Consider the following 23,695-nt stretch of genomic DNA (forward strand, 5'->3'; position numbering starts at 1 on the left):
CAATACATTAAAATTTATAATAGGGGCTGCAACTTGAATACTGATGTGAATATACTGCATGCCCATGTATAGTTGTCAAGCTTCTACATCTTTTTGTGTCTTAGTACAACTCTAAATAATTGATAATTTGTGCACATTTTGGGAGTTGTTTATGTTCCTGATGAGGGAAGAACATAGGAAGAAAGTAGGAAGAACACCACATAGTACTTTTAAAAAGAGTAGAATATGTAGGGTATCCAAATGTCTTCAATATATAACTGCATAGTCTTCTATGTAGATTTTACAAGATGTACACATTTGATAAAATATACCAAATGAATATACGAAACAGTAAACACTGACTGTACTTTTGAATTCTATTACATTCATTATATTGTCTTTATTTGCTAAGTGTGTATATGCTCATACACATAAATAACTAAAATTAAATTTGTCGAGGAAAATACAAGGCCTGAGATGTCTACTGTTCCTTAGCTTGCAACATATCACAAATTCTTGTAACAAAAAAAAAAAGCCCACCACTCACTAGATTGTTAGCTGCTAGAAATTAGAATCAGTCCTTAATTTTATGAATTAGCATTTTAGTTGGACATATAATACACAGCAACTTGCTTGACTGATGCCATTTTAAAAAGGCATTTTCATTTGTTAAGGCAAATTCCTAAACTGTTTCCTTTTCTATCTTTTTTTATTCCCATGATATATTTTGTCTTTTTAGATCCTTCTACACTAATGAAAATTCTGTGTATTATTAATATTACTCCAAAAACAGCATTCTCTATTTTCCATTTTTTATATTTTATAGAAAAAAAATTTATCCTATTTTTTAAAAACTTGTTTGGAGGAAGAAAGTAATACTTAAGATTTATATTCCTAAATAATGCTGGGTCAACCATACATTATATACACTTGCATTTTCATTACTGGTTGAAAATAACGTGCATGGGATAGAAGTCGATGATTTTGATGAATGACTAAAATTCTAGTTTTTGTGTTTTTTCCACTGGTTTTCACATACAATAGATAAATCAGGTAGCTTCTCTCATATTTTGTTTTTAAATACATATATGTAGTTCACAACCCCCCCAAAGATGGGGAAACTCTACTGATAAAATTAAACAATATTTCTCCAAAATCCATGATTCAGGGAAATGAGGAATAGAAAATTTAAATGTTATGGTGCAAGGGAGGGTAGTTTAAAATAATTGTGGAAGTTTTCCTATAACCTGTGGATGAAGTGCAGATCCTCCTGAAGAAAATGAGGCAGTTAAGACCTGCTGAGATGTGGTTCCTTGGGGGAAACAGAAGAAAAGTGGGGATTCTTGTAACACTGTCTGAGGCAGATGGATAAAGGGTAATGAGACGTCAGAGCCAAAAGGTGCAGCTGCTCCCCCTGTAGGGGGAGGTGACTGAAAATCACTGGGGTCTGAAGAAGTGATTTGTGAGGAATCACTGGAATATTCTGGGCTTCCTATTGGCCAGTTCTGTCCGATAGGCTCTACCACAGAAACGGTCAATTCTGGGGCATGGTAATTATGCTTTTCTTCAGTCACAGGCTGCAAGTAGCCATGTAATCCAACTGAATGAGGAGGCAGTTCTTCTTGATTCAAGTCCACTGCAACCTGCCGATTTCGGTAAACACGCTGAGGTAAAATTCCACCTCCTTCTCCTGAAGAGGAGCTTGGTGTTTGAACATGAAATTCAAATACACAGTTGCTTCTGCTCTCATTGTTATGAGTTAACACAGCGGGCGCAGAATGAGGAACAAAGACAGGGTGAAATTTCAAACGTGTAGCATCTGTACTGATAGGTGCAGAAATACTAGAGAGGGGAGATCCTGGACTCAATCCAGAATCTAATCTTAGATTCTGAAGGTGTCCTACCAGGAAAGCCTGTCCAGATGGAAATTCAAAGACAGAACTTGAAGTAGGGCCCCCTTGTACTGGCTTCTGTTCAGGTATCTGTTTCATAGGACTTGACAGTACTGATGAGTTGTATGGAATGCCCTCATACTGTTCTGCCACCCGGGCCTGGTAATGTACCCCAGCTACATACACTGCTTCCTGAGGAATAAAATAGTGAGCTTCTTCTGGAAGTACTAGTCCAGGTCTATAGTCACTGTAAACTTGAGATGGTTCAAACATAGGATGGACCTGTATCTCACATGACTCTCCAGTTACTCTACTGGCTGTAGTACCCAACATAACTACGGCCTCTGGTGTCCAGTTAGTTGGGCTGCCACCAGGTGGAAGAAGACTTTGGCCAACAGTCCTCAGCAGGGGTTGGAAGTGGTGAGTTTGGGCTTCCAGGAAGGAGGTGCTCTTACGCCGCTGGGAAATGGCTACTTTCGGTGGGCAGGTGGGAGGTGGTGAAAAAGAAACTGGACGTTCATGAATAGTTGGGAAAGATATCTGTGATTCTGGGTATGTTGGGGTCCCCCCACACGGATGCGCCATGGACTGAGGCTGTATCAACATGAATAAGACAAGTAATTCATACATTCATATGTGAAATTACATCAGACATGCACAACTGGGTAGTTCTGTGTAACCCTATGAAATGGTTACACTAAATTTATAATTAATAAATAAATAACAATGCTTCTGGAAATTATGTGCATAGTAAAAACCCATTAAATACATCCAGGGCCAATGAAATCCATCTGTGGGCTCTTTGCTTTAGATAAGAGCTGCTTTTCCATAACTTTCCTCTCTCAAAGGAAATGGAAGAATTGAACTTTGTAAGTAATTATTTTGTTTTTACCCACACTTAAAAAGTTCACCCTTAAGCATTAATGTAAATTACATCAACAGAAAAAGAAGAGTAAGAACTAAAACAAGGCATAAAAGCCCGACTAGTTCTATACTGTAAGAAGTGTGCTTTAATTTAAACTATTGAACTTTCCCTATATTCTTATTACCCTGTGATATGTTAGAGGCCTTCAGTTTTATTTTCTTATCAATTAACAGTATGCCTTCTAACCAGAAATCAGAAGACATTTTTGGTAGATAGTAAAAGATATATAATTTAACTAGTGACAGTAACGTCTTTCTCCTATCTCTCCCAAACTAGATGATTAATAGTTTTACTATATTTTTACTACATGAAGCATTACAGAATTAAATCACAAAACGTCCACTTTTCTGATCCTAAATAAGAGTTGCATAACCATGAAATTCCTTTTTTCTTTTTTTTTAAGATGGAGTCTTCCTCTGTCGCCCAGGCTGGAGTGTAGTGACACAATCTTGGCTCACTGCAACCTCCGCCTCCTGGATTCAAGGGATTCTCCTGCCTCAGCCTCCCAAGTAGCTGGGACTACACGCGTGCACCACCACGCCCAGCTAATTTTTGTATTTTTAGTAGAGACACATTTTGCCATGTTGGCTAGGCTGGTCTCGAACTCTTGACCTCAGGTGATCTGCTCACTTCAGCCTCCCAAAGTGCTAGGATTACAGTCGTGAGCCACTGAGCCTGGCTGTAACCATGAACTTTCTGATTCTGACATCCTGGTGTTCTAATCAACTGAAAAGGGTAATATAAGTGACAGCCAATTTTATTTGATAGCACTTTTTATTCAAGAAGCAGTTCTAGATTTAAGACTAAATTTAGAAACACAGCTTGACAAATGCAAACAATATACACTATAATAATTCACTATCCGCTGGGCGCGGTGGCTCACGCATGTAATCCCAGCACTGTGGGAGGCTGAAGGGGGTGGATCACAGGGTCAGGAGATCGAGACCATCCTGGCCAAACATGGTGAAACCCATCTCTACCAAAATACAAAAATTAGCTGGGTGTGGTGGCATGCGCCTGTAGTCCTAGCTACTCGGGAGGCTGAGGCAGAAGAATCACTTGAACCCAGGAGGCGGAGGTTGCCATGAGTCAAGATCGTGCCATTGCACTCCAGCCTGGCAACACAGCAAGATTCGATCTCCAAAAAATAAATAAATAAGTAAATAATAGTAAGAATTCACTATCACAGACTCCCCTTTTTAAAAGAATTCAGTTTCATTCTTCCACAGGGAAGATCCTTATCAAGCTGGCAAAGTAGATCAACTGTTCACAATAGCTAAAATAGGATTTCTATTTTCAATCAGAATGCTCATTTTTTTTTTTTTTTTTTTGCTCATTTTATTGTTATTTACTCACGGTATGTCTCAAAGCCATCACACTGTACAGTTCTTCATTCTCCTAAGTAAAAATCTGAAAATTCTGGGGTTGCTAGTTCAGAAAGTTAACTATATCCTTTATTTGGAAAAGCAGCAGCAAGGACCCACATGCTTAAAATAATTTTAAAAGATAGATCTTTTATAAACATTAATGGAGCCAAAGAAAGTCATACATACTATATATGTATCTAATGTATTCATTAGAGCTACAGTCCCACCTTAGGTTGAAACCTAAGGAAAAAATACTTCCATTGGGGAACATTATGTAGCTCTTTGGTTTGCTGATACATCATCTTACATAAATGATTAAATTAAAATAAATGTTCACTCCAAGGTTATTCTTTGCTGACTAAGGTTATTAAAAAAAAAAAAAAAAGGACTCATCCAGTTTTATTAGTGGCTCCTTAGAATAAAGTGAGAAGAAAAAATGTTTGGGTAATGTTTGATAAAATTTGCTTTTGATTAAGGCAATAACTTTAAAATTAATGCTTTTAAAACTAGAATATGAAAATGAAAGAATTTTATGTCAACAGGAAATAAGAAGACATAATAAAAGGTAAATTTTATTGGACACATGCTGGTATGTGCCAAGGACATTATAGGTATTCTCTCTCATTACCTCCTTGCTTTTTATTCCCCCTTAAAGCCTTATTACAAAAAAGTTTCCTATAGGAATAACTGGTATCCTAGAAGCATAATATAACCAAGTTTAGTCCTGTTCTTTATTCAATTTTAATTAAAATTCTTGTTGCCTGGATGTATTCATTGGTAATAATTGTTCATTTGTCAGAAGTTTACAGTTACATACAGTACTGACAAAGAGGGAAGGCAGGCTGGAGCGTCGGTGCTTGCGCTGAGAGGCAGAGTGCATAGGCAGGACACTCTCCAATGCTTTAGAAAGCTTTTCAGCAAAAGTTTCCTCAGGGGCAGTCCGAAGGAGGGAAGGAGAAAGAGGTGCTGACAGCACTGGTGGTGGGGTGGAAGGAGCACTGGGAGAGATGCGGGACAGAGAGGCAACAGCAGAAAGATGGGGAACACAAACCGACATGCTACGGCCACGACAAGGCTAAACAGAAAACAAACACACACATGAAAAACACAGTACTTTGAAAACAAAATAAACAAAAGTACAATGATAACAGGGCATAGTTCCATGAAGAAATGTTCCACAAAGTCAGTTTTTTTTGAGAGCTATAACTCAACATAGCACATCTGACAGATCACAACTATTCACAACTATTCTATGTTGTCAGTCAAGTGCAGGTTTTTTTAATGAATGATCATGATAATGATCAATTATCACGCTAAATATTCTGAAGTAACACCAAGTGTTACAAGTGTATGAATTTAAGAATGACCAACTGACTGAAGGGTGCAGACAGGGAAAACAATGAATATTAGCTTGCAACTTTGGCAAACTTAAGATTCAACAAGAATGAATTCTATTAGTTTAAAGTACATTAAAAGATACAGAGAATTTTAAGATTGGATTATTTTGCAAGATCTCTGGAAACCTCAGAAAAAGATTCTCATTTCTATTTTAGAAGACATGAGATGGAAAGTTGCTGGCTCACAGTATTTCTTATACTTGCCACTCTTTATTTGTAAAGGTAAAAAAGTCATGATCTACTAGGAAAAAGTTTAGCTTTCTGGAAGAAATTCACAACTGGATATAGGAAATATTTTGTACTTTTACAAAGTAATCAGTGGGAGAATATCTTCAATCTGAATCTCTAAAGAATAATTTAGGCCGGGCATGGTAGCTCACACCTGTAATCCCAGCACTTTGGGAGTCCGAGGTAGGTGGATCACTTGAGGTCAGGAGTTCAAGACCAGCCTAGCCAACATGGTGAAACTGTGTCTCTACTAAAAAAAAAAAAATACAAAAATTAGCTGGGAGTGGTGATGGGTGCCTATAATATTAGCTATTGGGGAGGATGAGGCAGGAGAATCGCTTGAACCCAGGAGGTGGAAGTTGCAGTGAGCCAAGATCACGCCACTGTATTCCCACCTGGGAGACAGAGTGAGATGCTGTCAAAAAAAAAAAAAAAAAAAAAACAAACTTAAAAAAATGTTCAGGCACAGGGTTTAATATAGCCATAAGGCAGTATGATCAATACTATAAAGGTTGTCTTGAATAAGACTGTTATTTTCCTTTTAGATGTTGTGAACTATGAAACTATGTTATCATTTCCAACACTTGGCTGTGTAGAATTCTTTGGGTCAAATCTGTGGCCCTCCAATAGCAAGTATTTAAATATCATCATATAATTATTTAGTTTCATTCCTGTTTTGATTTCTCTCCAGCCTTATTTCTTTTATTCTAATCTCTAAAATTTCACTTATAATTTGTCTATATTATTGTAAGCCACATTCCTGAAATGAGACAATAGAATTAGACAAATTTTTAAATTCTCAATATTTAATAATTCTTCATAATACCTCCATAGAATATTGCCATTAAAAAGCAAGAACGTCTGCTTTTAGAGCATCAATAAATATAGCTAGATTAGTGGCTCAAATACTTAATATCTTCATGTCATTCTATTTGCTTTCTAAAATAGAGACCTAATGCTCCCCCATGATGAGTATAGACAAGAGAAAATTTAAAAAAAAAAAGTTTTAGCAAAATCTAATTATAATAATCCAGAAAAAAATCAATTAAAGGTAGAAACTGACAAGAATTGCTGACAAGTAATATTTGTCAGAACACAGAAATATATTTTCTGTGCAGTCTTTATAAAGTTCTTCTATCCTACCCTCACTTAATTATTTTAAAGACAGAAAGTAGATTGTTTAAAAAAAAGTTAGTATATTAGTTGTTTTTTATTTGTGTTACTGTGGCCATTCATTTCGAGACCTAGCCAAAGCAGGATTAAACGGACTCTGAAACAAATGAACATCTTTTATTCCAAGCTGCAGGATAAAAAATCAGAATAAGCAGAAGTATTTTCTTAACAGAGAAAGATTTTCATTTAAAGAAGAGCAAGAATTCCACAAAGTTTAGATTAAAAGCTTTCTGAGAAGGAGGGGAAAATCTGTCTGCTTAAAGATCTCACTAAACAAGTGCTACACGGTGACAAGTTACTTATTTTCTAATACCTTTCAGAGGCAGATGACGTATTTTATTTTCCTCTGAGGTCAACAAAAGAAATGGGGTATTAGCTGATGATCTACTTTAACATTCTCTATATGAGAAGCAAGAGTGTCTAATGTAAGACATAGGATAATTGTGTGTGTGTTTGTGTGTATACAAGCATAAAATGTTTCAGGAAATAATTTCTATAAGTTGATTCTGAAAATAAATCAGTAATAAAACAGTTACCAACTAAAGGGAAAAAGCAAAAGAACATATACTGGGGAAGGAACTTGTGTCCAACACAGACTTTAAAAGGCAGGAACACACACAGCAACTGATGATTAACTCAACGCAAGCGCTAAATTAAACAGTCATTCAAATAAAGGATTCCCTCAATCTAGAGTACTCACATGCAGCATTCTATAATGGTTTGAAGGTCTTACCTGTGTTTTGTACAATAGGGAATCTTACAGGAAATACTTAGCAATTATTTTAATAAGCTTTTGAAAAACTCTCCTTGCCCCACCCGCAAAACATCTGTATGTCTAGCTTTTGTTGCTGTGAATAGTTTCAACATCTTAAGTGCTAAAGAGAGCACTACCTTTAGTAAAAATGCAGACTAATCTAAACCTTGTACATAGTTGCTTCATGTAGGCAGTTCAGTTAATGCCCACACATTAATGTCTATATCCTACTCCACCAGGACTACTCTAACTCTATAATAAGGATTTAGAGATACAGCATTTTATATTTTCTACTTCAGACTCATACTGCTACTTGGTTTGTACAAAGAATTTTAATTTAGCAGACTATCCATTGGCTCTCACTGTAGTATTACATGCTCTTAAGCATTTACTTACCACACTTGAGGGTGGATATACCCCATGGGGCTGAGATTGTGCTTGGACAGTAGAAGGTATATGCCCTGGGACTGTGCCTGTAGAATGTGCCTGTTCATGTTGGGAACCATATGAAACTGTCTGTTGGCTGCTCACTCGAGATTCTGTGAAGACAGAGGATCCCTGACCACTGTCAACCGTCCCATCAGCTGAAGGAAAAATGAATCACCGAAAAAAAAAAAAAAGAGAGAGAGAGAGAGACAAATCACAAAATGGAGGTTCACATTTTCTCATATTTTAGACCGATTATATTAGGGGTAGCTAGTTATTCCTTGCACAGATTTGAACTAAATAAAAAATGAACTGTAGCCATATTCAGTAGATTTCTATATTTAAATGAGGAATCCATATGGCTATCACAGAATCTTATCACCTGAGGAGTAAGGGAAACAACATGGAACACTGTAAGCCTTAAATCTGACACAGCTTTCAAAGTCTTAACTATGGAGGCCAGGAGAGTCTCAGTATTAAACAAGTAATTAAATTAATAACCAGTGTTCCCATTAGTTTTTAGTCTATATACCATTCAGCTTTGCTAAAAGAGCTCAACCAGACTGATGGGTTCAATTTTAGTAGCCAAGCTTGTTCATTCTTCATTATTCTATTTTATTTAAATAAATTGTGAAAAGTAGAAATCGACAAATTGAAACCTCCAAGATGTTGAAGCTTATAAAATTATTTGTATCCTAATCACATTTCCTTACCACCCCATCCTTCTATTCTCCTAGTCACAGATATAAGAATAAAGAGAAGCTAGACGACAACCATTTCAAATTGTGTATAATAGTAGGATTCATAATTCAAAACCAAAAAGCCAGTGCAAAATAACAAGACGCTAAAAAAACCAATTAGGAGAATCATTTGCCTATCTGTCCACTTCCCAAGATACGTACATAACACAGATATACTGGGTTGCTGGTACTGTAGTTGTTGATGTTGATCTGCCTCAGGTTCTTCAGGTTCTACTTGTGTAGAAACTGAAGCTGAAGTGGTAGAAGCAGTAGGTATGCCGGTGCTAGCAGAAGGTAGCTGCTTGATTCCTGTCTGGGAAGCACTGGATTGTTCTACCTGCTGTTTGAGACTGCTCTCTTCCTGCTTTTTTTTTTCTTGCTCCTCCCGTACCAACTGCCGCTGCTCTCGTTTCCTCTTAATTAATGATACTCTGTCTTTGATAGCTTTAGCCATGGTCTTGTGATCACCTTCACAGACATACCCAGACTCTACCTACAGAATAAAAGGGTAAATTAAGCAGTAGTATACTGAAAGAAAACAACACCCCCCACCACCACCACCCCCCGCCAAAAAAAAAAGGCATTGTAAAAAAAGTAGAGAAGAGGAGGAAGAAAGAATTCTCTCAGGACTGGCCTTAACCGAACTGTAAAATCTGCATTATGCATTTCCCTACCATCTTTGTAGATACTTGAGGGGTGGGTACCACCATTTTTGCAGAAACTCGAAGGGTGGGTATACCTTCACTCCTTATAACAAACAACAAAACAATGGGGCAACTAAAACCTCAGTTCCTAAACCAAGTAAGGTACTCTGTTCTATTCACTGTATTTCCCCCTCACACGTAACCATTAACATTAACCTGTGTTGATTTTACTTTCTTTTACAAGGCAACTACTTAATCTGGTAAAACAACTGTGGTACGAATATGAAGATTTAACACTGCTCCTCCCCTCCAAAAAAGCAAAAAAAGCTCAGACAATACAAACAGCTAACAATTAAACACAAGTAACTCATACCTGATCTCTTCTCAGAGGCAACTACCACTTTTGAATGGTTCTTATAAATCCGAATAGAGATATTCTGAGTTATCTTTCCATAATAATTAGCTATTTTGGGCACTATGGCAAGCATAAATTTGGGGAAGGGTTTCCTTATAGAAGAGTGATCTTTTAGACATACTTCAAATAATAATACATCAAAGGCTTCCTACTAATATTTGATCAGGAAAACTCTCTTCAAAGTAAAAACAATTCATTGTCCTATGTCTGTTTATACAGTTCATCCAGATAACTGATCAAAGGCTAATGTACCAATATGTAGAAACATAACTTGTCATTCTAAATGAATGATGCTTATACAAACTGGGAGTCACTCAATCTCACAGACTTTTCAAAATGACTTCGGAATGCATTCTACTAGTTCTACCTATCTATCTCATCTATCTATCCCTATGTATATATATATCCACATATTTTCTCAAAAATAACTTTTGGCCAGGCGAAGTGGCTCACTCACACCTGTACTCCCAGCACATTGGGAGGCTGAGGTGGGAGGATCACTTGAGATCAGGAGTTTGAAACAAGCCTGGCCAACATGGTGAAACCCTGTCTATACTAAAAATACAAAAATTAGTCGGGTGTGATGACACGCCCCTATGGTCCCAGCTTCCTGGCAGGCTAAGGCAGAAGGATTGCTTGAGTTCAGGAGTTTAAGCCTGCAGTAAGCTATGATTATCAGGCCACTGCACTCCAGCCTGGTGACAGAGGAAGACCCTGTCTCTCTCTCCCTCAAACAAACAAACAAACAAAAATTTACTTTTAAAAAGGACTATAAAATCTAACACCCATTATAAAAGCAATACGAAGAAGGGAGTTTAAAAAAAGAAAAACACACACACACACACACACACACACACACTGGAATATCCCACTAATCAAAGATAACTTTCAGGGCCATCACAATTTTATGTCAATGGGATATGCCACACATGGCACTTCATCAACTGCTTTTTTGCTTAATGATAGTATTGATGTATATAAGTCTAAATCAATTTTAAAATGGCTAGTTAATGTCAATTTACCATTTCTTGAGCAACATCTTCTGGGACATCTCTCTCTAAATCAAAAGAAAACTCAATAGCTTCATTATCTTTGTATTTTCCCTTTAATTTCTTAATATCTTCAATACGTAGCCATAATTTTATGGCTATTTTTTCTCCATCGTCTTCTTCTGCTAATTCTACCCGTACTCCTGTTTCCTCTTGGAAGAAGGCATGGTTCAAAAGGTCTTTGATGGAATATCTTCCAAACAGAGGGAAAAGAAAAGGAACAAAAATAAAATACCATTAGTTTGAAAAAATAATTTTCAAATGTGGCCAATTATTGTTATTCACAGAAGAAAAAAATGGGAAAAAATACAGGGGAAAGTTTATAACTCATTTTTACATTGCCACATTTGAAGGGTGACTACAGAGGTTTACTCTGAAGTTATAGAACATCATAACAATCTCATTCATGAATAAGAGCTGATAGTGATAATTTTTAAATCCAATGATCTCATTAGTAATAATATACTAGTAATGGCGAGCTAACACAATTGTAACATAATTTTTAAATCCAATGATCTCATTAGTAATAGTATACTAGTAATAGTGAGCTAATGCAATTGGCTCTATTAAAGCTTCAAAATACCACATGATCATTTATATAGCATTTTATAAGTAACACAAATCTTCATATTTATGATCTTGTCTGACCAACACCCAATTCAATATCATCTCCTGATTATTAGGAAATGGAGGCTCAGAAAGGTTGAGAATCTTGCTCACAGTTATAAAAGCTGCAAATGCTGAAATAAAAACTAGAAAATAAATATTTTTGTTTCTAGTTTGGTACCTTCTACCACAGCAAGCTTTATTTACACCAATAAGTTCTCTTAATTCCTTGTTCAATAATTTGTGTACTGGGCAAGCAGAAGTCTGATTGTGAAACAATCTTAAGATAAAATGGTTTCAATATGCCAGTCATCTAATAAACTGCTCTCCATCAAGAGTTGAAATAGGCTGGGCTCAGTGGCTCACACCTGTAATCTCAGTACTTTGGGAGGCCAAGGTGGGTGGTTCACCTCAGGTCAGGAGTCCGCAACCCGCCTGGACCAATATGGTGAAACCCAGTCTCTACTAGAAATACAAAAATTAGCCAGGCGTGGTGATGTGCGTCTGTAGTCCCAGCTACTCAGGAGGCTGAGACAGGAGAATTGCTTGAACCTGGAAGGCAGAGGCTGCAGTGAGCTGAGACTATGCCACTGTGCTCCAGCCTAGGCGACAGAACACGACTGTGTCAAAAAAAAAAGAGTCGAAACAAACATTCCTTTGTTTATAGTAACAAGTTCTGAAAGAGATTTAAGTACCCAGCATATATAAAAATGAAAACTCAAACTAAATTTTTACTTAATAAAGGCTTAAAAACCATGAAGTTAAGCTCTTCTAAATAACGATGTTATAAAAAGAATGAGACTGGAGAGGTGAAAAGATGGAATTCTTTAATTTGGTTGATATATCTGATAGCTCTCATTCTTCAAGTGGTAGATTATGCTCAATTTGCAATTTATATTTGTACTAGCTGGTCTCCTTTTTCTTTTTTGGAGGATGGAAGGGGGTGGCAAAGATAGACTGTTTTTCAAAAACAGACACTGGACCTTCGCCATGCCTAACGGGTGATGAATCACCTATATGGCAGATCAGATACTTGCCACTCCTCTAAGAAAAGTCTAGTACAAATGACTAAGCCACATCTCTTTCTAACCCCTGGATGAAGTCTTCTCTTTTTACTCAAGGAATTTTGATGTTTTGCTCTTCTTTAATTCTGGCGTAAGGACAGCAAATCAGACCTGTAATAGTTGAGCTGACTTTAAAGAGCCAAAGTTTTATATCACCATTTAGAATTCAATGGTAAAGGACTAAGAAAATATTTCCTGTGTTAGATATTAAACTCTTTCTTGAGTTTTATAAATCATGCTGATGTTTTAAGTAAGCAGTTCTCATGGAATGTAGCTATGTTTACGGTGGTTCTGGTTTACTGAAACTCTACCAAACCATATTTTTACAGTGTTTTAGTATATCAAATCTGAATAACCACAATGAACAAAACCCTACCTTTAAAAATGTTACAGGCACAAATAGAGAAACCAATCACAAATATTAAATACACCATAGAATGAGTGTTGTACTCAAAGCACATTACTTTTTAGGTTTTGTTCAAGTATCACCCAGATCAAAAGAGGCAACTTACCTTTCATCTTTGTTTTGTCGTATGCATCCTTCAATAATTTCCTTCACTTCAGGAATTGCTACTTTGTCAAAACTGGCTGGCTTCACCCCCTGAAAACCATAAACAGAAATACATTAATAAAAGCAGGGCCTTTGAACTTTTTAAAATTTCCAATTAAGATTCTTTTAGGTTCCTTTCTTACTATCCTGGCTTTTTTTCTGACTCGCCTGCAGGAGTTGGTCCATGCAGTGTCACAGTTGGGTAGTGGCAATTTAGCTCTTCACAAGAAAACATGGAACAGTGACAGTGGGGTCACTTACTTCTGTATGTGACAACGAAAAAATTTAGGCAGATGTTAATATCTTCTACTGTGTTTCAAGTAAAGGAATTTATTGCCTAAATAAGAAAGCTAAATGTTCTAATTGGTTAGAAGATCTTTTGTTCAACCTTGTTCCCTAAACACATCAATCAATACAGCATTTAACTATTTTGAACACTGAACCCATGTGTGGGCATGAATTCACATGCTTAGTTTGGCAGGCATTATATTATTATAGTAATCTTTAACAAACTCAAAGGAGTTGAGGATTTATATTGTTTTGATATGATAACTGAAGAGCAAATTGTCCTGCACAAATAAAATACAATGAAAAGTAATATATTGGACCCATACAAAAGACAAGCTCTGCAATTAATCTCAGAAGAAAACTCATTACCACTATTACATGTGATACTACATAGTAGTCATCATAGTAATAGTTTAGAATCTTTATAAAGTATAAATAAATTTTTTTTTTTTCCTCAAGATGGAGTCTTGCTCTGTTGCCCAGTATGGAGTGCAGTGGTGTGACCTTGGCTCACTACAACCTCTGCCTTCTGGGTTCACACGATTCTCCTGCCTCAGCCTCCTGAGTAGCCAGGAGTACAGGTATACGCCACCATGCCCAGCTAATTTTTGTATTTTTAGTACAGATGGGATGGGGGTTTCTCCATGTTGGCCAGGCTGGTCCCAAACACCTGACCTCAGGTGATCAGCCCTCCTCAGCCTCCCAAAGTGCCAGGATTACAGGCGTGAGCCACCATACCCAGCCAATAAACTCTTTAAAAATAAATTTTCAGGTTGGGTGACGAGGCTCACACCTGTAATCCCAGCACTTTGGGGAGGCTGAGGTGGGCAGATCACGAGGTCAAGAGATCGAGACCATCCTGGCCAACATGGTGAAACCCCGTCTCTACTAAAAATACAAAAATTAGATGGGCGTGGTGGCGCATGACTGTAATCCCAGCTACTTGGGAGGCTGAGGCAGGAGAATCTCTTGAACCCGGGAGGCAGAGGTTGCAGTGAACTGAGATCGAGCCACTGCACTCCAGCCTGGTGACAGAGCAAGACTCCATCTTTAAAAAAAAACGAAAACAAAAACAAAAACAGCAATACGTGGAAAATATACATAAGATGTAAGAACAAAATGCTACTAAGAGGTAGGGTGAAAGAGAAAAAGATCTCATCTATTTTGACCTCATCTAAGTCACCACACGGATCAAGAGTTGAAGCACTGATATGCTGTTCAAGTGGCACTGTAAGTCAGCAGACACATAAAACAAAGGGAATGGAGTTGGGGTAGGGTGGTCAGAAAAGTTATTAAATATACATAAATTCTGATTATAGTCTCAGTGACAGATATAGTAGAACAAAGTTAGTGACTAATAAATCACAGAAATGCATGTAATCTCACACAGATCTAAATGAAATAAATGAAATACATAAAATGATTAGCTCTAAAGTCTTTTAAGTACAAGAGTTATATCCAAAGCTGGATAATGCTCAATTACTCATTGTATTATTCCGAAGACCCAATTTGGAGAATTCTACTCCCAGGGCTAACTTTTCACAGCAAGGAACTGTGTAGTAGGGCTGACCCTAAAGTTAAATTCATGTATTTAAAAGCTTCATTTATGAGAATGACTACAAAGATCACTATCTGTATTTTCCTCAATCTTATTTTTCCAACTCCATCTAAGTTTTTCCCAGCTTGTTTTTATCTTCATATAATTCTAGTGAAAACAAAATAATGCTGCTGAAGCAAAAGGCTGCTTTAATTGAGCAAGCTGGTATTTCAAACTTAAGACTTATGCAAATAGGAAATGCAAGAAAAAAATGAATGCCACACACTAAAAATTCTCTGATAGTAGAAAAACTGAGTACAGTTGGCCCTCTTTATTCATGGTTTCCACGTCTGTGGATTCAACAAACTGTATATTGAAAATTCAAAAGAGAAAACTGTATCTGTACTGAACACATACAGGCTTTTCCCTGTCATTATTATCTAAACAATACAGTATAACAACTGCTTACATAGCACTCACAGTGTATTAGTTTTGCAAATAATTTTTACATGTAAATACTACGGGTCATTTTATATTTCTGGAACTTGAGCGTCTTCAAATTTTGGTATCCACAGGAGTGTGGGGTCCTGGAACCAATTCCCCAGACAGGGAGGAACAATTGTATTTTGGTTTACATTTGGTTTTAGTTTTCTACAATAAACAAATAAAAACTGCATAAACTTTTTTTTTTGTAAAGGTAAGTTCTTGGCCAGGCATTGTGGCTCACACCTATAATCCCAGCACTTTGGGAGGCCGAGGCAGGTGCATCACCTGAGGTCAGGAGTTCAAGACAGCCTGGCCAACATGGTGAAACCCCACCTCTACAAAAATCCGCTGGGCATGATTGTGGGTGCCTGTAATCCCAGCTACTTGGGAGGCTGAGGCAGGAGAATCGCTTGAACCCAGGAGGCAGAGGTTGCAGTGATCCCAGATAGTGCCACTGCACTCCAGCCTGGGTGACTGAGCAAACCTCTGTCTCAAAAAAAAAAAAAAAAAGGTAAGTTCTTGCTCTGTTGCCCAGGCTGGAGTGTAGTGGTGGGATTGTGGTTTACTGCAGCCGCAAACTCCTCCTGCCTCAGCCTCCCAAGTAGCTGGGACTACAGGTGTGTGCCATCATGCCCAGCTAATTTTTTGTCTTTTTGGAGAAACAAAGTCTTGCTATGTTGCCTAGGCTAATCTTGAACTGCTGGGCTCAACCAATCCTTCCACCTTGGTCTCCCAAAGTGCTGGGATTACTGGCGTGAGCTAACACAATTGGCCCTTCTGATTATTTTGATAGCATTTTAAAAGTCTAGGGCCAGGTGTAGTGGCTCAAACCTGTAGTCCCAGCACTTTGGGAGGCCAAGGCAGGAGGATCGTTTGAGCCCAGCTGTTTGAGACCAGCATGGGCACAAAGCAAGACCCTGTCTCTCCAAAGAGACAAAAAACTAGTGGGGTGTGGCAGCACATATGCCTGTAGTCCACCTACTCAGGAGGCTGGGCCAGAGGATCATTTGAGCCCGGAAGGTAAAGGCTGCAGTGAGCCATGATCGTGCCACTGCACTCTAGCCTAGGTGACACAGTGAGACCTTGTCTCAAAAAAAAAAAGTTCCTTCTTCAATAAGCACATACATTTCAGGTGAATGTATGTAGCCTACTGGCAATAAAACTAGGTATTAATTTAACAAAGCAAATGTATACTAATCCTTCTGTTTTAATCTAGCATAGGCACACTGAAAGGACAAAAACATTTAACAATAAAAGACATTCAGTGTGAACTGGACAAGCAGAAGTAGTTCTGAGCTTCAGGTTTCCTGTCTGTCTAGCCAATAATGATAACACCTGTCCAACCTGTCTATCTAAATTTACAACAACTGAATTCAAATGTCGTATCTGGGTTCGAAGCTCTTTGAAGTATTAAGTTTGCTGACCCAAGGCTAACTCTGAGTATAAAGGCAATCACCAAAGATAATAAAGGAAGGAAAATCTTCTCTTGAACCTGCTTTCATCCTTGATTATCCTTAATAATAATCCTCTTGTTAATCCTATCCCTGCAAACATATATGAATTCATGACTTTACAAATAGGAATACTTACTGAGCAAAAGATATTAAGATACAGCAAAACCAATAACTGTACATAATACAATCTTAAATTTAGTAGGTTATGCTGCTTTTTCAACCTATAGCCAAGAGTTTTGTATAGAAAATTCCATACCAATGCTATACCACATATTTAGATACTACTACTGCCTTAAAAAATGCACCATAGGTGCCAAGTTAGCCAATAAAACTGAGACACACCTTACCAGTCCAGTAGCTGGTATTAAAAGATTAAGACTGCTTAATGCTACCCACTTAAATAATGAAAAATATAACAAAGAATTTTACCAGTCAGCAACCATCAATAAGCCAGGATTATTAAAATACCGAGCAGAGGGATTCTGAATCATTTAAGAAGCAAGCATATACAGGTATTGTATACTAAAAGTAAATGTGTACATGGAATGATTATGAAACCTCACTGATCCTAAAAGTGACCCACAGAAAAGTCATCTGGGACATGTAATAGAAAGCTGTTTAAAATAAATACAAAATTACAGTTTTTAAAATATACTCACAGGTTTTTTGTTCTTAAGACATGAGAACTCAATGTAATTTTTATAACTGATAATTTTTGAAAGGTGAACTAGATTATTCTAAAACACGATTTTAAGCACCAGACAGAACAAAGTAATGATAACAAGATGTTTTCATGATAAAAGAAGAAAAAAGAACTAAGCTAGATAAATTGGGTTACTATCTTACACAGAACAAAACTAGAGTTTGTTAAGGACATACAGCCCTCTCATTCCACTCCTCCAGAGCCAACAACTCACTGGCTCTATAGATATTTTTCTCTTACTTTTCTAATTCACAAGAGTTATCTTTAGGCAGTAGTGTCATATGCTTTTTGACATGGGACAGTAGCTTATTTTTCTTCATTAATTGTAAGTATTTCTTGAATATCTACTGTACACTCATTACAAAACACAAAGGCCACTTCTGCACAATTTTAAATGGGGTACAAAAAAATGAACCGTAACTCTATAATAGCACATTGAGAGTCTGATGTACGACAAATGTTTATCAAATTTTATGTTGCGTTATTTGAACTAAAAAAAACCCCACAAAAATATATGCACATTTTATAGGCTGACTTCTCATTTGAATTCTATATACTATGTTTTGTCAACTAATCTGCTAGAAAAATAAAAGTGAGTCATAATATGGAATTCTCTGACACAATCTTTCAGATCCTAAAAATTGCCAGCACTTGCTTCTTAAAAGCTTATGCTTCAAATGTGGTAGGGTAACATTAACATTAACTCTTAAGGTAAACTTTTCCCTAACCATTCAGAATTAACAAAAACCTACCCCCTCCTCACATAGAATACACTATAAATTCACTAAATTACAGAACTCTAAATATTTTTTAAATATTCTCAAGTTAACAATTTCAATACTTTAACTGAAAGTTAACAATTTCAATATTTTAATGGAAATTTTCTACCAGTATCACCAAAAAGGCTACAATATAAACTGTTATATATACTGGAAATTCTTACCTACCTCATTTACACAATCCTTTTGAGGGCAGCAGCAGCAATGAGAATTTATGATGACAAATACTGAGCAAAAATCTTTCTTTGTAATATCCATCAGAAAAGGCAAAACAGATTTCTTATTGGAGGAAAATGAAGGAAAAAATGTCTCTGATGTACATTAGCCCACAGCATAAGGAGGGCAGACATCAAAGTCAGATTGAAACACAGTTTCTTGTTTAACACTAGCCATGCTTCTCCAACTCTCAGACATGAATTTGCTCTACTCAGCCAACAATAGATTTATTCTAGATGGACAAAACTGCATGCCCAACAGCAGGAAAACTATTCTGTTAATATTCCTTCTGCTTCTCTGCCAACAGGAATAGATCCCTGGACAAGCAAAATGAGATTTTTACTTGCTCAATGCTCCACCTACTTTGTGCACAGGTTCTACCTCCTTGACCTTTCTTGGATGCTTAACTCTATGTACACTAGAAACCCATTTACCAAAAACACTCCCTTCCTCCAATCATTTTGAAAGTGTACTTTAAAAGAAAAAGGGGATTGAGTTCAATGAACAAAGTGTAAACTCAGAATATGTAGCCAAATGAACACTGGACAGGGAATCACAATACTGGGGCTGGGTTCTCAGTTCAATCCATCATATACTATGTTTGCATGAGCTGGACCATATCCCTTAAATTCGTTTTTAAAGTGGAGATAATAGTTCCTCTGTTCACCTAATTTAAAAGGCAGTGATATTAAGGTAGACTGCTTTACTGCTCTTTCACAGTACATTTTTAAAAAATCAACAGTATTACTACAAGGCTACAGTAACCAAAACAGGATGGTACTGGTACCAAAACAGAGATACAGACCAATGGAACAGAACAGAGCCCTCAGAAATAATGCCGCATATCTACAACAATCTGATCTTTGACAAACCTGACAAAAACAAGAAATGGGGAAAGGATTCCCTATTTAATAAATGGTACTGGGAAAACTGGCTAGCCATATGTAGAAAGCTCAAACTGGATCCCTTCCTTACATCTTATACAGAAATTAATTCAGGATGGATTAAAGACTTACATGTTAGACCTAAAACCATAAAAACCCTAGAAGAAAACCTAGGCAATACCATTCAGGACATAGGCATGGGCAAGGACTTCATGTCTAAAACACCAAAAGCAGTGGCAACAAAAGCCAAAATAGACAAATGGGATCTAATTAAACTAAAGAGCTTCTGCACAGCAAAAGAAACTACTATCAGAGTGAACAGGCAACCTACAGAATGGGAGAAAATTTTTGCAATCTACTCATCTGACAAACGGCTAATATCCAGAACCTACAATGAACTCAAACAAATATACAAGAAAAAATCAAACAACCCCATCAAAAAGTGGGCAAAGGTTATGAACAGACACTTCTCAAAAGAAGACATTTATGCAGCCAAAAGACACATAAAAAATGCTCATCATCACTGGCCATCAGAGAAATGCAAATCAAAACCACAATGAGATACCATAATCTCACACCAGTTAGAATGGCCATCATTAAAAAGTCAGGAAACAACAGGTGCTGGAGAGGATGTGGAGAAATAGGAACATTTTTACACTGTTGGTGGGACTGTAAACTAGTTCAACCATTGTAGAAGTCAGTGTGGCCATTCCTCAGGGATCTAGAATTAGAAATACCATTTGACCCAGCCATCCCATTACTGGGTAAATACCCAAAGGATTATAAATCATGCTGCTATAAAGACACATGCACATGTATGTTTATTGCGGCACTATTCACAATAGCGAAGACTTGGAACCAATCTAAATGTCCAACAATGACAGACTGGATTGAGAAAATGTGGCACATATACACCATGGAATACTATGCAGCCATAAAAAATGATGAGTTCATGTCCTTTGTAGGGACATGGATGAAGCCGGAAACCATCATTTCTCAGCAAACTATCGCAAGGACAAAAACCAAACACCACATGTTCTCACTCATAGGTGGGAATTGAACAATGAGAACACATGGACACAGGAAGGGGAACATCACACACCAGGGCCTGTTGTAGGGTAGAGGGAGGGGGGAGGGATAGCATTAGGAGATATACCTAATGTTAAATGACGAGTTAATGCGTGCAGCACACCAACATGGCACATGTATACATATGTAACTAACCTGCATGTTGTGCACATGTACCCTAAAACTTAAAGTATAATAATAATAAAAAAAATCAACAGTATTTATGTACACAAGTGGTACAAATTTTTTGCCTCTTCTTCTCCCTCCTATGAAAGGCTCAAAATTAAGACGTTCCATTTGCCAGGAAGATCTCATAGACCCAAATAAAAACTACTTTAATTTTAGTCATTAAGGGAAAGTTTTTCTTCAGGGCATTAACAAAGATTGTAGAAACAGCATTGCTCATTGCTTTGTTGTAATGGGTAACAGATTAAAGTCCTCTCTCCCTTGTAATTTTGTAAGCTTGAATCCTGATCAAGACAGTGAATGCTAAGGCTTCAATTACCAACAGTAGCATAAGATAATGGCTTGGAAGCTGTTTGGAAGTAATATATCTGAAGGTTAGAAATGCTACTAATTCTAACAAGCTATCTCAAAGCAACTACCACTAATCTCTGGCTCAACACAATTTGTTACTACTAAGTAGTCTAGGATGTCAGGTATTGCTCAGAAATGCAGCAATCTGTGCTGCAAAAGTACAGCCTACCTCTAACTTAACTGTATGAGCAAGCCTGTGTAGGACCATGGTTGGCTAAATGAAAGAGCTAGAAAACAAGTGCCACGTGTCCTGCTTCAAAGGTCCATCAGATATAAAGATGTGGGTAGTTTTAAAACTCTATTAGGCAAATAAACAAAACTGAGGGGGCTTTTGGGGGCTTGAGGAGACAAAGGTATGATGTAGGCACAAATATCTAGACTCTATAAAGAGCGACCTTTTCTATAAATCAAAATAAGAGTTTTCAATATATACAACAAAAATACCATTCACAAATAGATAACAGTTTACATATCTAAACTAATTCCTCTTTCCCTCAAAGTCAGTGCCTTTCTCTGGATTTCCCCTATTTCTTTCAATCATGTCATTATTTCCATAGTCCAGAGAAGAAACCTTAGTCATCATTGGATGCTTCTTCCCCCACAATATTTAAGTACTACTATTATTCTCTACGGGCTCTTAACACAAAGATAAAGTTAAAAACAACTGGGAAATGGTTTTGTGACTAGTATTCTTACTCTTCTCCAACAGCCAAAGATCTCTGACCAAAAAGGTTTTTACTGGCTTCTTTGCTGCCTCTCAAGTCATTGTTTTTTTATTACAAAAGTAACCATGAAAGTTCTGATTTCTAATACCTCATCTCTTTAAGCCTAGACCAATTTAAGATGGGCCTCATATTTCCACTCTCTTGATCTCCAATTTGTCTTTTACATTGTGGCTAGCTCCAACCATCTGACTCTGTTTAAGCATCTGACATTTAACCATTTCCAATCATCTGGTATCATTTAACTCAATCACACTGCTCAAAAATGGTTACTAGTTCTCCACACCTACTAAATGATCACAGGATCACAGATCTAGAATGAACCAGATTAAGAGTTCTTCCTTGTTCAAATGACAGAAATGTTAATTCTATGTCAAAGTTAGAATTAATCCATTAGGCAGCCAGGTGCAGTGGCTCACGCCTGTAATCCCCACACTTTGGGGGGCCGAAGCAGGCGGATTCCGAGGAGGTCAAGAAAGACCATCCTAGCCAACATGGTGAAACCCCGTCTCTACTAAAAATACAAAAATTAGCTGGGCATGTTGGCACATGCCTGTAGTCCCAGCTACTCGGGAGGCTGAGTCAGGAGTATCACTTGAACCTGGGAGGCGGGGGTTGCAGTGAGCCAAGATCATGCCACTGCACTCCAGCCCGACGACAGTGTGAGACTATATCTCAAAAAAAAAAAAAGAGAGAGAGAGAATTAATCCATTAATTCAACTAGTTGACTATGGAGTGTCTCATCTAGTCTAACAGCTATCAGGCAATCTGCTAGATACACTGCACCACCTTCAGCACCTAGAAGATAAATAAAATCTATATTCCAGTTAAGTACGGGCTGAATCAATGGTAAAACAAAAACTAGAATCCAGATTTTCCAGCGTCTAGTTTAATGTTATTTCTAGTCCATGTTATTGTGCTTTTAAAGGTGGTGTGCAAATCATTATCTAACTTCCACCCACATCTTTACTCAATCTCCCCAAAGTAAGTTCAGTCAAACTGGTTACTTGTTCACTGAATACTTTAGTGAACACTTCTACCAACAAGAATACTTTTCCTATTCTGCCCCCTTTTTTCAGTCAACTGAGTCTTATGCTTCTTTCAAGGTATATCTCAAATCATATATACATACAATCCATTAGAGAAAGTAGCAATTACAAAGTATCTATATGAATCCTTTAGCATTTAGGTTATTTACAGTATATCAGAAAACTCAGTACTGCTGTATTTAAATATGGAAAACAATCTTTCTATATCCTTTTTTATTCTGTAGTCTACTGCTTGTGAATTACAGATCAATATTCAGGATAGGTAAGTAAGGTCAGCTTTTTCGAGGAATCCTGAAATAATGATTTAATAATTATTGTTTAGTACCTAAAACACTGGGAATGCTACCACCTTTAATCTTAAATCACAGTAGAATAATGAAATGCTTCTGAAAATCATGCAAAATGCTCCTAAGATACAGCCCCTCAATACTGGAACTTTTCTTTTACATTTATAACCTAAATTTGCTGGATGGACATAGAAACAAAATTTACTAAGGAACCAGTTCAGCTAATTCCAATAGATTTTCACTGATAGCACAACAAATTCTAGCTGCTAAAGAAATAAATACAAAGTTTCCTTCAACTTTTCAAACACCATCTAATCAGGAATCAGTCTCACTTGTTTCAGTAAAAAAGTAGGGTGAACTGCAATCTGTTATATAAAAACTAAAAGGAATTTTACCCTAATGGCTTTGGTTCTGTTTTTTCCCAGACAAAATGTTCAAACCTTGCAATCCAAAAGCTAATGGAATCAGTGACAAAG

General features: G+C 37.1%; 1 protein-coding gene across 39 annotated transcripts in view; it reads right to left on the reverse strand.

Annotated features, from left to right (window-relative positions):
- WNK1 (WNK lysine deficient protein kinase 1) overlaps positions 1-23,695 on the reverse strand; it is a 158,394-nt gene that overhangs the window by 41,466 nt on the left and 93,233 nt on the right. For 23 of the 39 annotated variants that reach the window (XM_063639848.1, XM_063639847.1, XM_063639839.1 and 20 more), the window contains exons 5-8: positions 13,172-13,260; positions 10,963-11,182; positions 9,044-9,374; positions 8,112-8,299 (exon numbers count right to left, since the gene is read on the reverse strand). In XM_063639848.1, coding sequence (XP_063495918.1) covers positions 8,112-8,299; positions 9,044-9,374; positions 10,963-11,182; positions 13,172-13,260 — 828 coding nt within the window. Of the gene's footprint in view, positions 1-1,226; positions 2,466-8,111; positions 8,300-9,043; positions 9,375-10,962; positions 11,183-13,171; positions 13,261-23,695 lie in introns of all 39 variants that reach the window. The other 16 variants (XM_063639834.1, XM_063639833.1, XM_063639822.1 and 13 more) reach the window with 1 other exon arrangement.

Source organism: Symphalangus syndactylus, chromosome 5, assembly GCF_028878055.3.
Source record: "Symphalangus syndactylus isolate Jambi chromosome 5, NHGRI_mSymSyn1-v2.1_pri, whole genome shotgun sequence".
In the NCBI taxonomy this organism is placed as follows: Eukaryota; Metazoa; Chordata; class Mammalia; order Primates; family Hylobatidae; genus Symphalangus; species Symphalangus syndactylus.